Source organism: Lolium perenne, chromosome 2 (genome assembly GCF_019359855.2).
Source record: "Lolium perenne isolate Kyuss_39 chromosome 2, Kyuss_2.0, whole genome shotgun sequence".
Lineage (NCBI taxonomy): Eukaryota > Viridiplantae > Streptophyta > Magnoliopsida > Poales > Poaceae > Lolium > Lolium perenne.
Genome location: NC_067245.2, coordinates 113,102,624 through 113,124,594, shown reverse-complemented (window position 1 = coordinate 113,124,594; position 21,971 = coordinate 113,102,624). Strand labels below are relative to the sequence as shown.

The following is a 21,971-nucleotide window of genomic DNA, read 5'->3' as shown; positions in this document are numbered from 1 at the left end:
CACCAAAGCATTCATGAAATATTTTGTTATTATCACCGGTTCGAATGTATAATATATTTCAAAATGGTTTCCTTAAAATGTTCTTAAATTTTCTTCTTTCTTTTGGAGAATAGATTTCTTCTTCTTTCAGAATTCCATTGGTTTGCCTACTAAAACAAATAAACTCAGTCGGAAACTCGAGGTTTGCGACCGCTGCGACATCTGTGGTAGGGATGCAGAAGACGCGTATCATGCTGTTGTCAGATGCACCAAGGCGAATGGGCTCCGCTATGCTCTCCGCAAACACTGGAAGCTTCCACATGAGCACACCTTCAGAAAAACCCGGAAAGATTGGTTGCTGATCCTTCTCAACCAAGTTGACATGGACACCGGGGCAAGAATCTTACTCATGTTCTGGAGAGCCTGGCACTTAAGGAACAACATTGTGCATGATAACGGCAAAGAGACGATCGAACGATCGATCTCATTTCTCCTTTCCTACGCCACTGCCCATGAGAACCTTGACGTCTGTGCGGATGACAAAGGGAAAACTCCCATGTGGAGCTCGAAGGAAAACGGTGATGGCGCCTCTTTGGGGGGCAGCATTGGGGGTTGGGCTGCCCCGCCCCAAGGCTGGATCAAGCTCAACAAGGATGCCTCCTTCATCTCCGCTGATCAAGCTAGCGGCGGTGGGGCTGTTGCGAGAGACTCCAATGGTGTGGTTCTGTTTGCAGCATGCTCTCCTATTCGGAACTGCAGTGACGCGGTTGATGCTGAAGCTAAGGCGGCGCTGAGAGGCATCGATCTTGCCTTCAGCCTTGGGCACACAAGAGTCATTCTGGAGTTGGACTGCGCTAGGACGGTCTCTGCTCTCCGGTCTGTTGATATTGACAGATCAAAACAATGGGCTACTTATGACCATGCGAAGAGCATCCTAAAAAGCCTTGATGATCACCGTGTAATCCACACTAGAAGAGAGTGTAATCCACACTAGAAGAGAGAGCAACAGAGTGGCTGATGCCCTTGCTAAGATGGCTAGATCAGCTGGAAGTTGCATTTGGTGGAGCCAGTTACCGGACATTATCTGTGATCTTGTAACACAGGACCAAAACTCGATTGTCTACCCGATAATATAATGCTCTCTTACACTCAAAAAAAAAAAGAATTCCATTGGTTTGTAGGAAACTATTTTCTAATGTCCTTTCAACTTCCTCCCGAACATGTTTTTTTCTTGAGATATGCTAAATCATCTCAACTTGTTTTTCTTCTGAACTGTAGTTTGCGTCTCAAATGGAAACAATTATAAACTACATAACAAGACACGTTAGCAAGGGTATATCATTTTTGGCAATGTTGCACAAATTCCACGCTCTATATTTCTAGCACAAAACCACATGTGTGACATGAGAAAAGGATGCAAAGAGAAATTTAACGATCAGTTTAGCGTGCCTATTTTGCCCTTTGCTTTTATTTTATACTACCTCCATTTCAATGAATAAAGATTTTTTTTAAAAGTCAAGCTATGTAAAGTTTAACTATTTGTTTGGAATAAACCATTAACATGTCGGATACAAATCAGTATGATCAAAGTTTACTTAGCTTGGCTTTTCATAAAAGATATACTCCCTCTATTCCAATGAATAATCGTCCTTATTTCTTGTGTTTTTTCTTTAACAAAAAATTACTTCAAATATATAAAGATTCTTGGTATAGAATTAGAATCATTAGAAAGTGATTTTTAATACAAATCCGATGATACTGATTACGTACAATATAAGCATACTTTTTTTGGGATCAAGTTTATTTTGAAATACGGGGTACGTCTTATGTGTCGAAACAGATGTAAGCTTTATTCATTGAAACAAAGGGAGTATTGTTTGTGTTTGTTTTTTTCCTTCCCTGTCTCAGACCATTGGGGCTGTTAACCCGTGCAAATTGTTCCTATATTCAGCTTAATAAAGTTTATTTTTTTCAGCGCAACCTTGCGAAGCAAACTTGAACTTGGGACATGAAGGCCATTAGAGCATGTCTAGTAGAGCCCCTAAACCCCTAAATCTGTAAAAATAACCGCTTTTTTACAGTTTTTGATGGAAAAATCGCAAAGATTAGAGCCCCTAAAACTGTAAAACTGTAAAAAAATTCCCAGGTCGGACCTGGGAATCCCTTCTTGGCCTGTAGAAACGAGGGTTGGGCAATCCAACCCGTCCCCGACCTGGGAACGCCTCGTACACGCGCGGGAGGGACATTTCAGCTCCCTCTTCCTCCCTCTTCCTCCCTCCCCCGATCCCGCCGCCGCCGCCGCCGGCCCCGCCCCGCCGCGGCCCGCCTCCTCCGCCGCCGGCCCTGCCCCGCCGCGGCCGGCCTCCTCCGCCCCCGCCGCCGCCGCGGCCGGCCACCTCCGCCCCCGCCCCGCCTCCTCCGCCCCGGCCTCACCTCCTCCCGCCCCTCCTCCGCCCCGGCCTCCTCCCGCCCCTCCTCCGCCCCGCCTCCGCCGCCTCCTCCGCCCCGCCTCCTCCCGCCCTCCTCCGCCCCGCCTCCGCCCGCCCCTCCTCCGCCCCGGCCCCGCCTCCTCCGCCCCGGCCCCGCCTCCGCCCCGGCCTCCTCCCGCCCGGCCTCCTCCCGCGCACCGGCCGCCGCCGCCATGGACGCCTCCCCGCCCCGCCCGTGCCGCCGTGGCCGCGCCGCCCGCCCCGCCGCCGTGGCCGCGCCGCCCGCCCGCCGCCGTGGCCGCCGCCCGCCCGCCGCCCGCCCCTGGCCCGCCGCCCGCCCGGCGCCCGTCGCTCCCGCCCCCACCCCCGCACCGGCCGCCCACCCGCACGTCGCCGCCGTCGGCGCGGGCGGCGGCGTGCGGGGCATCACCTCGTGCCGGCCGTCGGCCCCGCACCGGCCGTCGCTCCCGCCCCGCCCCGCCGCGGCCGCACCACCCGCACCTCCCGGAAACGGACGAAGGTGTCCTCCGGTGGTCCTCGTGCTGCCAAGGCCAAGGCCAAGGCCAAGGCGGCCTCCTCCCCGCGCCGAGGAAGGCCGTGGCCAAGAGGAGGGCAACGGCGAAGCTGCCCGCCCCGGCCGCCGTGCCGCCCGCCCGGAGGTGCCGCCCGCCCGGCCGCCGTGCCGCCCGCCCCGGCCGCCGTGTCCTTCATGGACATGCTCAATGAGGTGGAGGTGGACATCAACGCTCCACCGCTTGATCCCTATAGGGATGATGATTTGGAGGGAGGAGATGAGGAGGAGGAGGATGATGATGATGAAGACATCACAGAGATACAAGAGGAGGCGTTCACCCGCGTCCGCTCGTCGAACTACACCGACGCGGAAGATATACTCTTGGTTCGAGCTTGGGCGTCGGTGGGGTTGGATGCGGGCACCGGTACCGACCAAACCGGTAAACGGTATTGGCAGCGCATCGAGGACGCCTACCTTAAGATGAAGCCGAAGAGGAGTGGGTTCGCCTCGCGCTCATTCCGGTCGCTTCAAGGCCGGTGGGACTTGATGAAGCCGGCATGTGCGCGTTGGAGTGCCGCCATGGACCAAGTGATGGATGCGCCGCCGAGTGGCACCGTGGAGAGTGACTATGTAAGTTTGCAAACCTCACATCGTATGGTTTCTCTCATGTGTGTTCTATGGTTTCTCTCATGTGTGTTGTGTGTGTTGCTTGGTTTGTAGGAGAAGATTGCCGGCTTGAGGTACAAGGAGATGGCCGGCTCCAAGGGCAAAGAATTCCCATTCAAGCATGTTTGGTCAATTCTTCAAACATATGACAAGTGGAAGTTGAGAGATGATGAAACCGCACCGAAGAAGTCCGCAATGCTTGACATGGATGATCCGGAAGTTGAGGAGAGGAACTTGAACAAGCCCGAGGGAACCAAGAAGGCCAAGCTTAGGGTGAAGATGGAAGGAGAGGCGGCTAGCCTAAGGGAGAAGATGGATCATATGATGAAGGCAAGAGAGGCTTTGGCAACCAAGACGTTGGAGACAAAGCTTCTCATCACCGAGCAAAAGAAGGTGGTCAAGCTTGCACACATTGAAGCAAAGCGTGAGGAGGCAGCCCGCAAGGCCGACTTGGAGGAGAGGATGCTCAAGGTGAAAGAAGCAAAGGTATGGAAAGAACTCATGGTGGAAGAGAAGGAGCACATGATGATGTGCAAGAAAGACATGGATGAAGAGCAATTGCAATGGTGGAAGGAGTACAAGGAGGACATCGCCGAGAGGAAGAGGATGTTCCGAGGGTCCTCCTCTACCTTTGTAGTTGACACTACCATGAGCGATGGCGGTGTCGACAACTCGCATGATGGTGGGGTTTGATGGTGGTGGAGTGGCCTAGCATATGGCACCGACGTGTAATTTTTTGGTGATGGTGCCAATGAGATGGGCAAGATGATGATTATGTGATGTAAAAACTACTAAACCATGCATCCATGATTATTACTTTTGTAGTATGTTTGATGATTCATTGTGTTTTTGTGTCATATTGTGATGAATATGTGACAGGTTTAGAGGTTGGGGTTGAGGCAAAGAATAGAACCCCTAAACCCTCAAACCCCTAAAACGGAATATTCTGTTACACGGGTTGGGTTTAGGGGTTCTATTCTTTGCCCCTGTTTTTCAACCTGTAAATGTGTCCAAAACTTGCAAATCTCGGCCTGTAAATCCTAGAAAACTTTTACAGTTTTAAGGGTGCTACTAGACATGCTCTTAGGTCAGCGTTTGCGTAGAAGCCCGTATAGATTGGCCCATGAGGTTGCGATGCACAATTGTTGATGGGATCACAGGCTTCATGGGCGCCACCCTCCGAGCCCACCACCATGAAACATGTCGGTAGGCAACCCAGCGACGCGGACGTCCGCGCACAATACTTGCCAGCGTCCGGCGCGCGGGGACCGCAACAAAGGCGCGCGCAGCCGTGCAGAAAGCGTGACTAAAGTGAGCGCGCGCGGGAGCGGCAACAAAAGAAAGGAAGTCTCGAGAAAATGATGATGGCCCACTCACTAGTGAGCGAGCGAGTGGTCACGACAGACTGAGGCTGACCCGTGGGACCAGCGAGACAGACAGCCTGTGTCGCTCACGGGCATGTGGGTCCGACTGCACATAACCGAACCGAAACTGAAAACCGAACCGAAAAAAACCTAACCGAACTGAATTTTCAGTTTTTATGGTTTTATGGTTAGGTTTCAGTTAGCAAAAGTGCTAACCATATACACTTCAGTTAATTCAGTTAAAAACTGGAAAAACCGTGGTTAACCGAACAAAACCGAATAGCACATCCCAACAAAGAATTTTGCTTTCCAGGCCCATCACAAATTCATGTTAACGTTTTATTTCATTTAGAAGTGCACGTTGTGCTAACAAAGGTACTCTAATGTGGTGGTTTGGGTGTGTTAGTATATGTATATATGGACAAATCGTCAGTTCAAGTCCCAAATAGTGTTGCAATTTTTATTTTGGCCGCATTTCTATTATTTATCATTTGTTTCTCATGTAACACAATCAATTTGGTCTTAAAAAAATACATAAACAAAATATATGTCCATAAAAAGTAGGTGTTATTCAAAAATTCGCGTCAACTATGGTTAATTTGGTTATTACCGAAACCGAACCGAATTTATATGGTTATTACCGAAACCGAACTGTATTTTTATACGTAACCGTATTTACCGAAGTATTGAAACTATATTTACCGAAAAACCGTATTTACCGAACCGAATTAACCATATTAACCGAACGTGCAGCCGGACATGTGGGGGCAGCTCGCGAATTCTGCTCCTCGGCCCCCGCGCAGCAAAAGCACAAGCGAAGAACGGCCGCGTTTAGGGCATCTCCAGCGGGCCGACGTCCTTTGCGCCGGCCCGCGGATGTCTTGTGGGCCAGGGCGACCGTTTGCGTCGGGTAGCTCCAGCGGTGCGGACGCATATTTTATCCCGGGACAGCGTCAAGGTCGCTAATGGCGTTTTACGTCCCGTCGAGGACTGCCGCCGGCGATTAACTGTTCGCGCGGCGACGATCGTTCCCGCGCGCATCCAATACATTGGCAAGTTTTGCCGGCGGTTCGCGCGCGCGGGAAACGCCCTGCGCGCCAACGCCGTTTCCCGCCCCCGCTGTGGCTATATATGGTGGACACCGGCGGGGGCGACGGGCACACCTCAAGCTACCATCCATCCATGGCCGACCACATGAATTGGGAGCACGTTGTTCACATGTGCCGCCAGCTCCACCCGGAGGAGGAGGAAGACGAGGTAGCCGCCGCCGGCGTTGAGGCGCAGCAGCTGGACCTGGAGGTGGTGGCGGCGGAGGCGGAGGTCGCGGAGCGCGCGGAAGGGCGCCTCGCGGCGCCAGGGCGGAGATCGCCAACGCCATGGTCGAGCTCGCCGACGCCAGGGCTGAGCTCGCGGAGGCGCTGGCGGCCATCGCGGCCCCTCCGGCCGACGCCGTCATCCACGACATCGCGGACGACGACGTCCCCGTGCCCATGCGCTTCGAGTGCACCGGTGACCAGCTGGTTCTGCTCGCGTCCTTCGAGTCCCTGGCTGGGGACGCCCAGCGCCGTCAGGCTTGGCTGGCGGAGGAGAAAGCCCACAGCTATGCGATGGCCATGGCTGGGGGTTAATGTGCTTCGACCTGGACTCGCTCCAGCGTAGGGGCCCTTCTCCCGCGCAGGTTGATACGCGTACAACACGCAACCGTTGGGAACCCCAAGAGGAAGGTGTGATGCGTACAGTGGCAAGTTTTCCCTCAGTAAGAAACCAAGGTTTATCGAACCAGTAGGAGCCAAGAAGCACGTTGAAGGTTGATGGCGGCGAGATGTAGTGCGGCGCAACACCAGGGATTCCGGCGCCAACGTGGAACCTGCACAACACAACCAAAGTACTTTGTCCCAACGTAACAGTGAGGTTGTCAATCTCACCGGCTTGCTGTAACAAATGATTAGATGTATAGTGTGGATGATGATTGTTTGCAGAAAACAGTAGAACAAGTATTGCAGTAGATTGTATTCGATTAAAAGAATGGACCGGGGTCCACAGTTCACTAGAGGCGTCTCTCCCATAAGATAAATAGCATGTTGGGTGAACAAATTACAGTTGGGCAATTGACAAATAAAGAGGGCATGACCATGCACATACATGATATGATGAGTATTGTGAGATTTAATTGGGCATTACGACAAAGTACATAGACCGCTATCCAGCATGCATCTATGCCTAAAAAGTCCACCTTCAGGTTATCATCCGAACCCCTTCCAGTATTAAGTTGAAAACAACAGACAATTGCATTAAGTATGGTGCGTAATGTAATCAACAACTACATCCTCGGACATAGCATCGATGTTTTATCCCTAGTGGCAACAGCACATCCACAACCTTAGAACTTTCTGTCACTGTCCCAGATTTAATGGAGGCATGCACCCACTATCGAGCATAAATACTCCCTTTTGGAGTTACTAGCAAAAACTTGGCTAGAGCCTCTACTAATAACGGAGAGCATGCAAGATCATAAACAACACATAGGTAATAGATTGATAATCAACATAGCATAGTATTCTCTATCCATCGGATCCCAACAAACACAACATATAGCATTACAGATAGATGATCTTGATCATGTTAGGCAGCTCACAAGATCCGACAATGAAGCACAATTAGGAGAAGATGACCATCTAGCTACTGCTATGGACCCATAGTCCAGGGGTGAACTACTCACTCATCACTCCGGAGGCGAACATGGCGGTGAAGAGTCCTCCGGGAGATGATTCCCCTCTCCGGCAGGGTGCCGGAGGCGATCTCCTGAATCCCCCGAGATGGGATTGGCGGCGGCGGCGTCTCTGGAAGGTTTTCCGTATCGTGGCTCTCGGTACTGGGGGTTTCGCGACAAAGGCTTTAAGTAGGCGGAGGAGATAGGTCAGGGGGCCACACGAGGGCCCCCCACGCCAGGCCGGCGCGGCCAAGGGCCAGGCCGTGCCGCCCTAGTGTCTAGCCACCTCGTGGCCCCACTTCGTATCCTCTTCGGTCTTCTGGAAGCTTCGTGTGAAAATAGGCCCCTGGGCGTTGATTTCGTCCAATTCCGAGAATATTTCCTAACTAGGATTTCTGTAACCAAAAACAGCAGAAAACAGCAACTGGCTCTTCGGCATCTCGTTAATAGGTTAGTGCCGAAAAATGCATAAATATGACATAAAGTATGCATAAAACATGTAGATATCATCAATAATGTGGCATGGAACATAAGAAATTATCGATACGTCGGAGACGTATCACAGGTCGAGTAGGAGAACCGGGAGCTGGAGGTCGTCATCGCCGCCAGGGACGAAGCTGTGGCGGCGGCTAGGGGCAGGGCCCGCTTCGTCGCCGACGTGGCGGCGATCCAGGCGGAGGAGGACGCGGCGGCGGAGGCGACAGTCCAGGCGGCAGCGGAGGAGGAGGCCCGGGCGGCGGCGGCGGTCCAGGCAGCGGCAGAGGAGGTGGAGGCCCGGGCGACGGCGAAGGCGGCGGCTACCAAGGTGGCCGTTGCGACGGTGACGGCCCTGTGGGACAGCTCCCTGGCCGAGGCCCTCGAACGCCGCAGGCGGCAGGACGAGATGTCCGTTCGCCGGCGTGCGCGGCGCGCGGAGTGCAAGAAGCGCTCCCGCTTCGACGACGGCGCCGGCCCATCCGGCGGCCAGTAGTAGGGCGCGCGACTGCGAGTAACCGAGGCCGGTGTAGGCCGCGCGACGGCGAGTAGGTACGGCCGTTGTAGTTTTAGGTTAACTCGACTAACCATCTCTGTAAAGATGGTCCTTTTGGCCAATCAATAGTAATGAAAAAATCTTTTGCTTACCTAGTCACTGCCGACCGGGCCCGGATGTACCCAACGCGGACATTTTCCGCGACCGCCGAGCGTCCGCGGAGACGCAAACCTGGCGCATATTTGGGCCAGGTTTGCGTCTCCGCGGACGGCCCGGTCACTTTGCGTCGCCCCGCTGGAACAGGCCCCAGACGCGTTTCCGGTCACGGTGGACGAAAACGGTCGCTCAGCGACCGTTTGCGTCGCGCCGCTGGAGATGCCCTTAGCCCGTCACAAAATGCGCTTAGCTTTCTCTATCCAAGAAATGCTCCAATCCTCTCTTCTGAATCAAGTTCCCGTGACCTCCCAAATCGGTGACTCAAACGGTTTGTTTCTGTCTATTTGGGTCAGCGAGCGGATAAGATGTGTCACGGTTCAGCCGGATCGGACAGTGCGCGGCGGCGCGATCCATTCGGTCCGCTGGCTAGTTGGTCCGCGCACACGGGACAAATAAAATGGCATGAATTTAAAAAGCGCGCAAAGATTTAATAGGAATTTCATTGATTCAAACATAATTAAAACTAAAATCTGACATTTCACTTGACAAACCTAAACTCCGCCGCCGCTGCTCCCTCCCCTCTGTTCCCTTCCTCCTCCTCGCTCCATAGTCTAGGGGTGAACTACTCACTCATCACTCCGGAGGCGACCATGGCGGTGAAGAGTCCTCCGGGAGATGATTCCCCTCTCCGGCAGGGTGCCGGAGGCGATCTCCTGAATCCCCCGAGATGGGATTGGCGGCGGCGGCGTCTCTGGAAGGTTTTCCGTATCGTGGCTCTCGGTACTGGGGGTTTCGCGACGAAGGCTTTAAGTAGGCGGAGGAGATAGGTCAGGGGGGCACACGAGGGTCCCACACGCCAGGCCGGCGCGGCCAAGGGCCAGGCTGCGCCGCCCTAGTGTCTGGCCACCTCGTGGCCCCACTTCGTATCCTCTTCCGTCTTCTGGAAGCTTCGTGTGAAAATAGTCCCATGGGCGTTGATTTCGTCCAATTCCGAGAATATTTCCTTACTAGGATTTCTGAAACCAAAAACAGCAGAAAACAACAACTGGCTCTTCGGCATCTCGTTAATAGGTTAGTGCCGGAAAATGCATAAATATGACATAAAGTATGCATAAAACATGTAGATATCATCAATAATGTGGCATGGAATATAAGAAATTATCGATACGTCGGAGACGTATCAGCATCCCCAAGCTTAGTTCCTGCTCGTCCCGAGCAGGTAAACGATTGTAAGCACATGTAATGAATGCAGCGATCCAAACAATGGTAAATGACATGAGTAAACAAATGAATCATATAGCAAAGACTTTTCATGAATAGTACTTTCAAGACAAGCATCAATAAGTCTTGCATAAGAGTTAACTCATAAAGCAATAATTCAAAGTAAAGGTATTGAAACAACACAAAGGAAGATTAAGTTTCAGCGGTTGCTTTCAACTTATAACATGTATATCTCATGGATATTGTCAATGTAAAGTAATATAACAAGTGCAATATGCAAGTATGTAGGAATCAATGCACAGTTCAGACAAGTGTTTGCTTCTTGAGGTGGAGAGAGATAGGTGAACTGACTCAACATAAAAGTAAAAGAAAGGCCCTTCGCAGAGGGAAGCATTGATTGCTATATTTGTGCTAGAGCTTTGATTTTGAAAACATATAGAGAGCATCAAAGTAAAAAATTTGAGAGGTGTTTGTTGTTGTCAACGAATGGTAGTGGGCACTCTAACTCCCTTGCCAGACAAACCTTCAAAGAGCGGCTCCCATTTTATTTTATTTTTGGGTGGCACTCCTTCCAACCTTGCTTTCACAAACCATGGCTAACCGAATCCTTGGGTGCCTGCCAACAATCTCATACCATGAAGGAGTGCCTTTTTATTTTAGTTTTATTATGATAACACTCCTCCCCACCTTTGCTTTCTCAAGCCATGGCTAACCGAATCCTTCGGGTGCCGTCCAAGAATCACATACCATGGAGGAGTGTCTATTTTTGTTAATTAATTTGGGACTGGGAATCCCATTGCCAGCTCCTTTTGCAAAATTATTGGATAAGCGGATGAAGCCACTAGTCCATTGGTGAAAGTTGCCCAACAAGATTGAAAGATAAACACCACATACTTCCTCATGAGCTATAAAACATTGACACAAATCAGAGGTAATAAATTTTGAATTGTTTAAAGGTAGCACTCAATCAATTTACTTTGGAATGGCGGAGAAATACCATGTAATAGGTAGGTATGGTGGACACAAATGGCATAGTGGTTGGCTCAAGGATTTTGGATGCATGAGAAGTATTCCCTCTCGATACAAGGTTTAGGCTAGCAAGGTTATTTGAAACAAACACAAGGATGAACCGGTGCAGCAAAACTCACATAAAAGACATATTGTAAACATTATAAGACTCTACACCGTCTTCCTTGTTGTTCAAACTCTTTACTAGAAATTATCTAGACCTTAGAGAAACCAATGCAAACCAAATTTTAGCAAGCTCTATATATTTCTTCATTAATAGGTGCAAAGTATATGATGCAAGAGCTTAAACATGAGCACAACAATTGCCAAGTATCAAATTATCCAAGACATTTTACCAATTACTACATGTAGCATTTCCCGATTCCAACCATATAACAATTTAACGAAGAAGATTCAACCTTCGCCATGAATATTATGAGTAAAGCCTAAGGACATATTTGTCCATATGCAACAGCGGAGCGTGTCTCTCTCCCACACAATGAATGCTAGGATCCATTTTATTCAAACAAAACAAAAACAAACTGACGCTCCAAGCAAAGTACATAAGATGTGATGGAATAAAAATATAGTTTCATTAGAGGAACCTGATAATGCTGTCGATGAAGAAGGGGATGCCTTGGGCATCCCCAAGCTTAGACGCTTGAGTCTTCTTGAAATATGCAGGGGTGAACCACCGGGCATCCGCAAGCTTAGAGCTTTCACTCTCCTTGATCATATTGTATCATCTCCCTCTCTTGATCCTTGAAAACTTCCTCCACACCAAACTCAAAACAACTCATTAGAGGGTTAGTGCACAATTAAAATTTACATGTTCAGAGGTGACATAATCATTCTTAATACTTATGGACATTGCACAAAGCTACTGAAAGTTAATGGAATCGAAAAAATCCATCAAGCATAGCAAAACAGGCAATGCGAAATAAAAGGCAGAATCTGTCAAAACAGAACAGTTCGTAAAGACGAATTTCTAAGAGGCACCAGACTTGCTCAAATGAAAATGCTCAAATTGAATGAAAGTTACGTACATATCTGAGGATCACTCACATAAATTGGCATAATTTTCTGAGTTACCTACAGAGAATTAGGCCCAGATTCGTGACAGCAAAGAAATCTGTTTCTGCGCAGTAATCCAAATCTAGTATGAACCTTAGTATCAACGACTTTACTTGGCACAATGATACGTCTCCGACGTATCGATAATTTCTTATGTTCCATGCCACATTATTGATGAATCTACATGTTTTATGCATACTTTATGTCATATTTATGCATTTTCCGGCACTAACCTATTAACGAGATGCCGAAGAGCCAGTTGCTGTTTTCTGCTGTTTTTGGTTTCAGAAATCCTAGTAAGGAAATATTCTCGGAATTGGACAAAATCAACGCCCAGGGGCCTATTTTCACACATAGCTTCCAGATGACCGAAGGAGTCACGAAGTGGGGCCACGAGGTGCCCAGACACCAGGGCGGCGCGGCCCAAGCCCTGGCCGCGCCGGCCTGTCGTGTGGGGCCCTCGTGTGGCCCCCTGACCTATTTCCTCCGCCTACTTAAAGCCTTCGTCGCGAAACCCCCAGTACCGAGAGCCACGATACGGAAAACCTTCCAGAGACGCCGCCGCCGCCAATCCCATCTCGGGGGATTCAGGAGATCGCCTCCGGCACCCTGCCGGAGAGGGGAATCATCTCCCGGAGGACTCTTCACCGCCATGGTCGCCTCCGGAGTGATGAGTGAGTAGTTCACCCCTGGAGTATGGGTCCATAGCAGTAGCTAGATGGTCGTCTTCTCCTAATTATGCTTCATTGTCGGGTCTTGTGAGCTGCCTAACATGATCAAGATCATCTATCTGTAATGCTATATGTTGTGTTTGTTGGGATCCGATGAATAGAGAATACTATGCTATGTTGATTATCAATCTATTATCTATGTGTTGTTTATGATCTTGCATGCTCTCCGTTATTAGTAGAGGCTCTGGCCAAGTTTTTACTCTTAACTCCAAGAGGGAGTATTTATGCTCGATAGTGGGTTCATGCCTCCATTAAATCTGGGACAGTGACAGAAAGTTCTAAGGTTGTGGATGTGCTGTTGCCACTAGGGATAAAACATCGATGCTATGTCCGAGGATGTAGTTATTGATTACATTACGCACCATACTTAATGCATTTGTCTGTTGTTTTCAACTTAATACTGGAAGGGGTTCGGATGATAACCTGAAGGTGGACTTTTTAGGCATAGATGCATGCTGGATAGCGGTCTATGTACTTTGTCGTAATGCCCAATTAAATCTCACAATACTCATCATATCATGTATGTGCATGGTCATGCCCTCTTTATTTGTCAATTGCCCAACTGTAATTTATTCACCCAACATGCTTATTCTTATGGGAGAGACACCTCTAGTGAACTGTGGACCCCGGTCCATTCTTTTAATCGAATACAATCTACTGCAATACTTGTTCTACTATTTTCTGCAAACAATCATCATCCACACTATACATCTAATCCTTTGTTACAGCAAGCCAGTGAGATTGACAACCTCACTGTTTCGTTGGGGCAAAGTAGTTTGGTTGTGTTGTGCAGGTTCCACGTTGGCGCCGGAATCCCTGGTGTTGCGCCGCACTACATCTCGCCGCCATCAACTTTCAACGTGCTTCTTGGCTCCTACTGGTTCGATAAACCTTGGTTTCTTAATGAGGGAAAATTTGCCACTGTACGCATCACACCTTCCTCTTGGGGTTCCCAACGGACGCGTGCTGTACGCGTATCAAGCTCTTTTTCTGGCGCCGTTGCCGGGGAGATCAAGACACGCTGCAAGGGGAGTCTCCACTTCCAATCTCTTTACTTTGTTTTTGTCTTGCTTTATTTTATTTACTACTTTGTTTGCTGCATTATAACAAAATACAAAAAAATTAGTTGCTAGCTTTACTTTATTTACTGTCTTGTTTGCAATCTCTATATTAAAAACACAAAAAAATTAGTTACTTGCATTTTACTTAGTTTCTTGCATTTTACTTCTGTTACCATGTCTAGTTCTGCACCTGTTACTTCCTCACCTGAGGAATTAGTCTTCACTTTTAAACAAGGGGATGAGGAGAGTTTTAAAGATGCTTGGTCCAGAATTTTTGATTCTTATCGTAAAGCTGAACCTCAAATGACTCTAAGTTTGCTCCTTAGTAACTTTTATTTTGGGCTTATGATTCGCTATAGATATGCCTTGGATGCTGTAGTGGGAGGAGATTTCCTTCATTGCAATGGGGATCAAGCTTTCAATGCCATAAAGAAATTGGTTGCATCACATGATTCAGCCAATAACCTTGATTCAGCTCTTATTAGCATTTATAATAGATTAAACACTCTTGAGACAAGTGCATCTCGCTTGCACGAAAATTATTGCTATGTTCGTAACCGTCTTGATCAAGATTTAGTGAACTCTGAACCTTCATTATGGGATCCTACTATTAAAGTTGTTATCGGTGATCAAACTCTTCATGCCAATTGTGATATTATGTCTGAATTTGCCCTTATGCCTAAGAGTATTTATGGATCTTTGACACTTTGGGGACTCATTGAAGGGGGAGAAGGAATAACTCTTATTGATAACTCTGTTATAATTCCTAAGGGAATAGCCGCGGGTGTGCATACAACCATTCTTGGAAGAACAATATCCATTGATTATCTTGTTATTGAATGTGTAGGAACAGGACAAATCACACTCGGAAGATCCCTGCTGAAGCTATTGGGAGGAGTCATAGATGTGGGAGAAGGCACCCTAAAATTCACCTCTACACCGGGGGGTAGACATGTATTCCCTAAATCAAAGAGTAAGAAAAAGAACAAGAAAGGTAAGTGTAAAGCCCAAGGTAATGTTGATGCACCATCTTTTGATAATACTTGATACACACTTTCTGCGCCTAGCTGAAAGGTGTTAAAGAAAAGCGCTTATGGGAGACAACCCATGTTTTTACTACTGCACCTTTATTTTATATTTGAGTCTTGGAAGTTGTTACTACTGTAGCAACCTCTCCTTATCTTAGTTTTGTGCATTGTTGTGCCAAGTAAAGTCGTTGATAGTAAGGTTCATACTAGATTTGGATTACTGCGCAGAAACAGATTTCTTTACTGTCACGAATCTGGGCCTAATTCTCTGTAGGTAACTCAGAAAATTATGCCAATTTACGTGAGTGATCCTCAGATATGTACGCAACTTTCATTCAATTTGAGAATTTTCATTTGAGCAAGTCTGGTGCCTCAATAAAATTCGTCTTTATGAACTGTTCTGTTTTGACAGATTCTGCCTTTTATTTCGCATTGCCTGTTTTGTTATGCTTGATGGATTTTTCTATCCCATTAACTTTCAGTAGCTTTGTACAATGTCCAGAAGTGTTAAGAATGATTATGTCACCTCTGAACATGTAAATTTTGATTGTGCACTAACCCTCTAATGAGTTGTTTTGAGTTTGGTGTGGAGGAAGTTTTCAAGGATCAAGAGAGGGAGATGATACAACATGATCAAGGAGAGTGAAAGCTCTAAGCTTGGGGATGCCCCGGTGGTTCACCCCTGCATATTTCAAGAAGACTCAAGCGTCTAAGCTTGGGGATGCCCAAGGCATCCCCTTCTTCATCGACAACATTATCAGGTTCCTCTAGTAAAACTATATTTTTATTCCATCACATCTTATGTACTTTGCTTGGAGCGTCTGTTTGTTTTTGTTTTTGTTTTGTTTGAATAAAATGGATCCTAGCATTCATTGTGTGGGAGAGATACACGCTCCGCTGTTGCATATGGACAAATATGTCCTTAGGCTTTACTCATAGTATTCATGGCGAATGTTGAATCTTCTTCGTTAAATTGTTATATGGTTGGAATCGGGAAATGCTACATGTAGTAATTGCTTAATGTCTTGAATAATTTGATACTTGGCAATTGTTGTGCTCATGTTTAAGCTCTTGCATCATATACTTTGCACCTATTAATGAAGAAATACATAGAGCTTGCTAAAATTTGGTTTGCATAATTGGTCTCTCTAAGGTCTAGATAATTTCTAGTAAAGAGTTTGAACAACAAGGAAGACGGTGTAGAGTCTTATAATGTTTACAATATGTCTTTTATGTGAGTTTTGCTGCACCGGTTCATCCTTGTGTTTGTTTCAAATAACCTTGCTAGCCTAAGCCTTGTATCGAGAGGGAATACTTCTCATGCATCCAAAATACTTGAGCCAACCACTATGCCATTTGTGTCCACCATACCTACCTACTACATGGTATTTCTCCGCCATTCCAAAGTAAATTGCTTGAGTGCTACCTTTAAAATTTCTATCCTCTACCTTTGCAATATATAGCTCATGGGACAAATAGCCTAAAAACTATTGTGGTATTGAATATGTACTTATGCACTTTATCTCTTATTAAGTTGCTTGTTGTGCGATAACCATGTTCCTGGGGACGCCATCAACTACTCTTTGTTGAATATCATGTGAGTTGCTATGCATGTCCGTCTTGTCTGAAGTAAGGGAGATTTACCGCTAGAATGGTTAGAGCATGCATAATGTTAGAGAAGAACATTGGGCCGCTAACTAAAGCCATGATCCATGGTGGAAGTTTCAGTTTTGGACAAATATCCTCAATCTCATATGAGAAAATTAATAATTGTTGAATGCTTAAGCATTAAAGAGGAGTCCATTATCTGTTGTCTATGTTGTCTCGGTATGGATGTCTAAGTTGAGAATAATCAAATGCGAGAAATCCAATGCGAGCTTTCTCCTTGGACCTTTGTACAGGCGGCATAGAGGTACCCCTTTGTGACACTTGGTTAAAACATATGTATTGCGATGATAATCCAGGTAATCCGAGCTAATTAGGACAATGTGCGGGCACTATTAGTATACTATGCATGAGGCTTGCAACTTGTAGGATATAATTTACATAACACATATGCTTTATTACTACCGTTGACAAAATTGTTTCTTGTTTTCAAAATCAAAGCTCTAGCACAAATATAGCAATCAATGCTTCCCTCTGCGAAGGGCCTTTCTTTTACTTTTATGTTGAGTCAGTTCACCTATTTCTCTCCCATCTCAAGAAGCAAACACTTGTGTGAAGTGTGCATTGATTCCTACATACTTGCATATTGCACTTGCTATATTACTTTACATTGACAATATCCATGAGATATACATGTTATAAGTTGAAAGCAACCGCTGAAACTTAATCTTCCTTTGTGTTGCTTCAATGCCTTTCCTTTGAATTATTGCTTTATGAGTTAACTCTTACGCAAGACTTATTGATGCTTGTCTTGAAAGTACTATTCATGAAAAGTCTTTGCTATATGATTCAATTGTTTACTCATGTCATTTACCATTGTTTTGATCGCTGCATTCATTACATGTGCTTACAATAGTATGATCAAGGTTATGATGGCATGTCACTCCAGAAATTATCTTTGTTATCGTTTACCTGCTCGGGACGAGCAGGAACTAAGCTTGAGGATGCTGATGAAGGAGATATGCCCTAGAGGCAATAATAAAGTGGTTATTATTTATATCTTTATGTTTATGATAAATGTTTATATATCATGCTATAATTGTATTAACTGAAACATTAGTACATGTGTGATATGTAGACAAACAAGAAGTCCCTAGTATGCCTCTTAAACTAGCTTGTTGATTAATGGATGATTAGTTTCATAATCATGAACATTGGATGTTATTAATAACAAGGTTATGTCATTGTATGAATGATGTAATGGACACACCCAATTAAGCGTAGCATAAGATCTCGTCATTAAGTTATTTGCTATAAGCTTTCGATACATAGTTACCTAGTCCTTATGACCATGAGATCATGTAAATCACTTATACCGGAAAGGTACTTTGATTACACCAAACACCACTGCGTAAATGGGTGGCTATAAAGGTGGGATTAAGTATCCGGAAAGTATGAGTTGAGGCATATGGATCAACAGTGGGATTTGTCCATCCCGATGACGGATAGATATACTCTGGGCCCTCTCGGTGGAATGTCGTCTAATGTCTTGCAAGCATATGAATGAGTTCATAAGAGACCACATACCACGGTACGAGTAAAGAGTACTTGTCAGGAGACGAGGTTGAACAAGGTATAGAGTGATACCGAAGATCAAACCTCGGACAAGTAAAATATCGCGAGACAAAGGGAATTGGTATTATATGTAAATGGTTCATTCGATCACTAAAGTCATCGTTGAATATGTGGGAGCCATTATGGATCTCCAGATCCCGCTATTGGTTATTGGTCGGAGTGAGTACTCAACCATGTCCGCATAGTTCACGAACCGTAGGGTGACACACTTAAAGTTGGATGTTGAAATGGTAGTACTTGAATATGGAATGGAGTTCGAATATTTGTTCGGAGTCCCGGATAAGATCCCGGACATCACGAGGAGTTCCGGAATGGTCCGAAGAATAAGATTCATATATAGGATGTCATTTTATGTGAATTAAAATGTCGCGGAAGGTTCTATGGAAGGTTCTAGAAGGTTCTAGAAAAGTCCGGAAGAAACCACCAAGGAAGGTGGAGTCCACATGGGACTCCACCTCCATGGTCGGCCAGCCCTAGGTGGGGAGGAGTCCCAAGTGGACTCCCCCTTAGGGGGCCGGCCACCCCCCACATGGGAGGTGGAAATCCCACCTTTTGGTGGGAGTCCTAGTTGGGCTAGGTTTCCCCCTCTTATGGAAGGTTTTTGGTTCGGGTCTTATTCGAAGACTTGGACACCAACACTTGGGGATCCACCTATATAATGAGGGGCCAAGGGAGGGGGCCGGCCACCCCATGACCACAAGCTGGCCGCCCCCTTTGAAGTGGCCGGCCACCCCCTCCCAAACCCTAGCCGCCCCCCTCTCCTCCATATAGCCCGCGTAGCTTAGCGAAGCTCCGCCGGACTTCTTCACCGCCACCGACACCACGCCGTCGTGCTGTCGGATTCAAGAGGAGCTACTACTTCCGCTGCCCGCTGGAACGGGAGGTGGACGTCGTCTTCATCAACAACCGAACGTGTGACCGAGTACGGAGGTGCTGCCCGTTCGTAGCACCGGAACCGATCGTGATCAAGATCTTCTACGCGCTTTTGCAAGCGGCAAGTGATCGTCTACCGCAGCAACAAGAGCCTCATCTTGTAGGCTTTGGAATCTCTTCAAGGGTGAGACTCGATACCCCCTCGTTGCTACCGTCTTCTAGATTGCATCTTGGCTTGGATTGCGTGTTCGCCGTAGGAAAATTTTTGTTTTCTATGCAACGTTCTCCTACAGTGGTATCAGAGCCGTGTCTATGCATAGATGGTTGCACGAGTAGAACACAATGGTTTGTGGGCGTTGATGCTCTTGTTATCTTTAGTTTGAGTACTTTGCATCTTTATGGCATAGTGGGATGAAGCGGCTCGGACTAACTTTACATGACCGCGTTCATGAGACTTGTTCCTCGTTCGACATGCAACTTGTATTGCATAAGAGGCTTTGCGGGTGTCTGTCTCTCCTACTATAGTAAAGATTCAATTTACTCTTCTATTGAAAACATTAGTATCAACGTTGTGGTTCATGTTCGTAGGTAGATTAGATCTCTCTCGAAAACCCTAAACCACGTAAAATATGCAAACCAAATTAGAGACGTCTAACTTGTTTTTGCAGGGTTTGGTGATGTGATATGGCCATAATGTGATGATGAATATGTATGAGATGATCATTATTGTATTGTGGCAACCGGCAGGAGCCTTATGGTTGTCTTTAAATTTCATGTTGAGTAGTGTTTCAAAGTAGTTGTTATAGTTGCTACATGGAGAACAATCATGAAGACGGCGTCATTGATCTTGACGCTACGCCGACGATGATGGAGATCATGCCCGAAGATGATGGAGATCATGTCCGTGCTTTGGAGATGAAGATCAAAGGCGCAAAGACAAAAGGGCCATATCATATCACATATGAACTGCATGTGATGTTAATCCTTTTATGCATCTTATTTTGCTTAGATCGCGACGGTAGCATTATAAGATGATCCCTCACTAAAATCTCAAGATAATAAAGTGTTCATCCTTAGTAGCACCGTTACCAAGTCTTGTCGTTTCGAAGCACCTCGTGATGATCGGGTGTGATAGATTCAATAAGTACATATGACGGGTGCAAGACAGTTTTGCACATGCGGATACTAAGGTGGCCTTGACGAGCCTAGCATGTACAGACATGGTCTCGGAACACGTGATACCGAAAGGTAGAGCATGAATCATATGGTTGATATGATGAACACTTTGAGTGTTCGCCATTGAAATCACACCTTTTCTCGTGATGATCGGGTTTAGGTGCGGTGGTTTTGGTTCGTGTGATCACTAAGACAATGCGAGGGATATTGTTTTGAGTGGGAGTTCACTTAGGTTTTTAATTATGTTGAATTAAAATTTGAACTCAATTTGTCATAAACTTAGTCTAAACTATTGCAAATATATGTTGTAGAGATGGCGTCCCCAATCAATTTTAATCAGTTCCTAGAGAAAGAGAAACTTAAGAGCAACGGTAGCAACTTCACCGACTGGTTCCGTCATGTGAGGATCTTCCTCTCTGGCGGAAATCTGCAATTTGTGCTTGATGCACCGCTAGGTGACCCTCCTGCAGAAGATGAAACCGATGAAGTAAAAACTGTTTACGCGACTCGGAAAACTCGGTACTCTCAAGTTCAGTGTGCCATCCTGTGCAGTCTGGAATCCGATCTTCAAAAACGTTTTGAGCACCATGATCCTCATGAGTTGATGAATGAGCTGAAAGCTATATTCGAGACTCATGCGGCCGTGGAATGCTATGAAGCATCGAAACATTTCTTCAGCTGTATGATGGAAGAAGGAAGCTCCGTTAGTGAGCACATGCTCGCCATGACCGGGCATGCGAAGAAACTCAGTGACTTGGGAATAGTGATTTCTAACAGACTGGGGATTAATCGTGTCCTTCAATCACTGCCACCAAGTTACAAGAACTTTGTGATGAACTACAATATGCAGAACATGAACAAGGAGTTACCTGAACTCTTTGGCATGCTAAAAGCTGCTGAGATTGAGATCAAGAAAGAGCACCAAGTGTTGATGGTCAACAAGACCACCAGTTTCAAGAAACAGGGCAAGTCTAAGGGAAAATTCAAGAAGGGTGGCAAGAAAGCTGCCACGCCTCCTATGAAACCTAAGAACGGCCCTAAGCCTGATGCTGAGTGCTATTACTGCAAGGAGAAGGGACACTGGAAGCGTAATTGCTCCAAGTATCTGGCAGATCTAAAGAGCGGCCTTGTCAAGAAGAAGAAAGAAGGTATATCTGATATACATGTTATAGATGTTCATTTCACTGGTTCTCGTTCTAGTACCTGGGTATTTGATACTGGTTCGGTTGCTCATATTTGTAACTCGAAACAGGAACTAAAGAATAAACGACAACTGCTGAAAGATGAAGTGACGATGCGCGTTGGAAACGGATCCAAGGTCAATGTGATCGCAGTCGGCACACTTCCTCTACATCTACCTTCGGGATTAGTTTTAAGCCTAAATAATTGCTATTATGTACCTGCGTTGAGCATGAACATTATATCTGGATCTTGTTTAATGCAAGACGGTTATTCATTCAAGTCTGAGAATAATGGTGGTTCTATTTTTATGAATAATATCTTTTATGGTCGAGCACCACAAAAGAATGGCTTATTTCTGTTAGATCTCGATAGTAGTGATACGCATATACATAACATTGATGCTAAGCGAATTAAATTGAATGATAATTCTACTTATATGTGGCACTATCGTCTTGGTCATATTGGAGTGAAACGCATGAAGAAACTCCATACTGATGGATTACTTGAATCACTTGACTTTGAGTCACTTGATAGATGCGAAGCATGTCTAATGGGAAAAATGACAAAGACTCCATTTTCTGGTATGATG

At 46.5% G+C, this 21,971-nt stretch overlaps 1 protein-coding gene across 1 annotated transcript; it reads left to right on the top strand.

The window, feature by feature from the left end:
- Positions 1 to 3,097: 3,097 nt before the first annotated feature.
- On the top strand, positions 3,098 to 4,611 carry LOC127333619 (uncharacterized). Its single transcript, XM_051360012.2, has 2 exons — positions 3,098 to 3,552; positions 3,643 to 4,611. Exons 1-2 carry the CDS (start codon positions 3,118 to 3,120, stop codon positions 4,279 to 4,281), a joined length of 1,074 nt encoding a protein of 357 aa, XP_051215972.1. The 5' UTR covers positions 3,098 to 3,117; the 3' UTR covers positions 4,282 to 4,611.
- Positions 4,612 to 21,971: the final 17,360 nt, after the last annotated feature.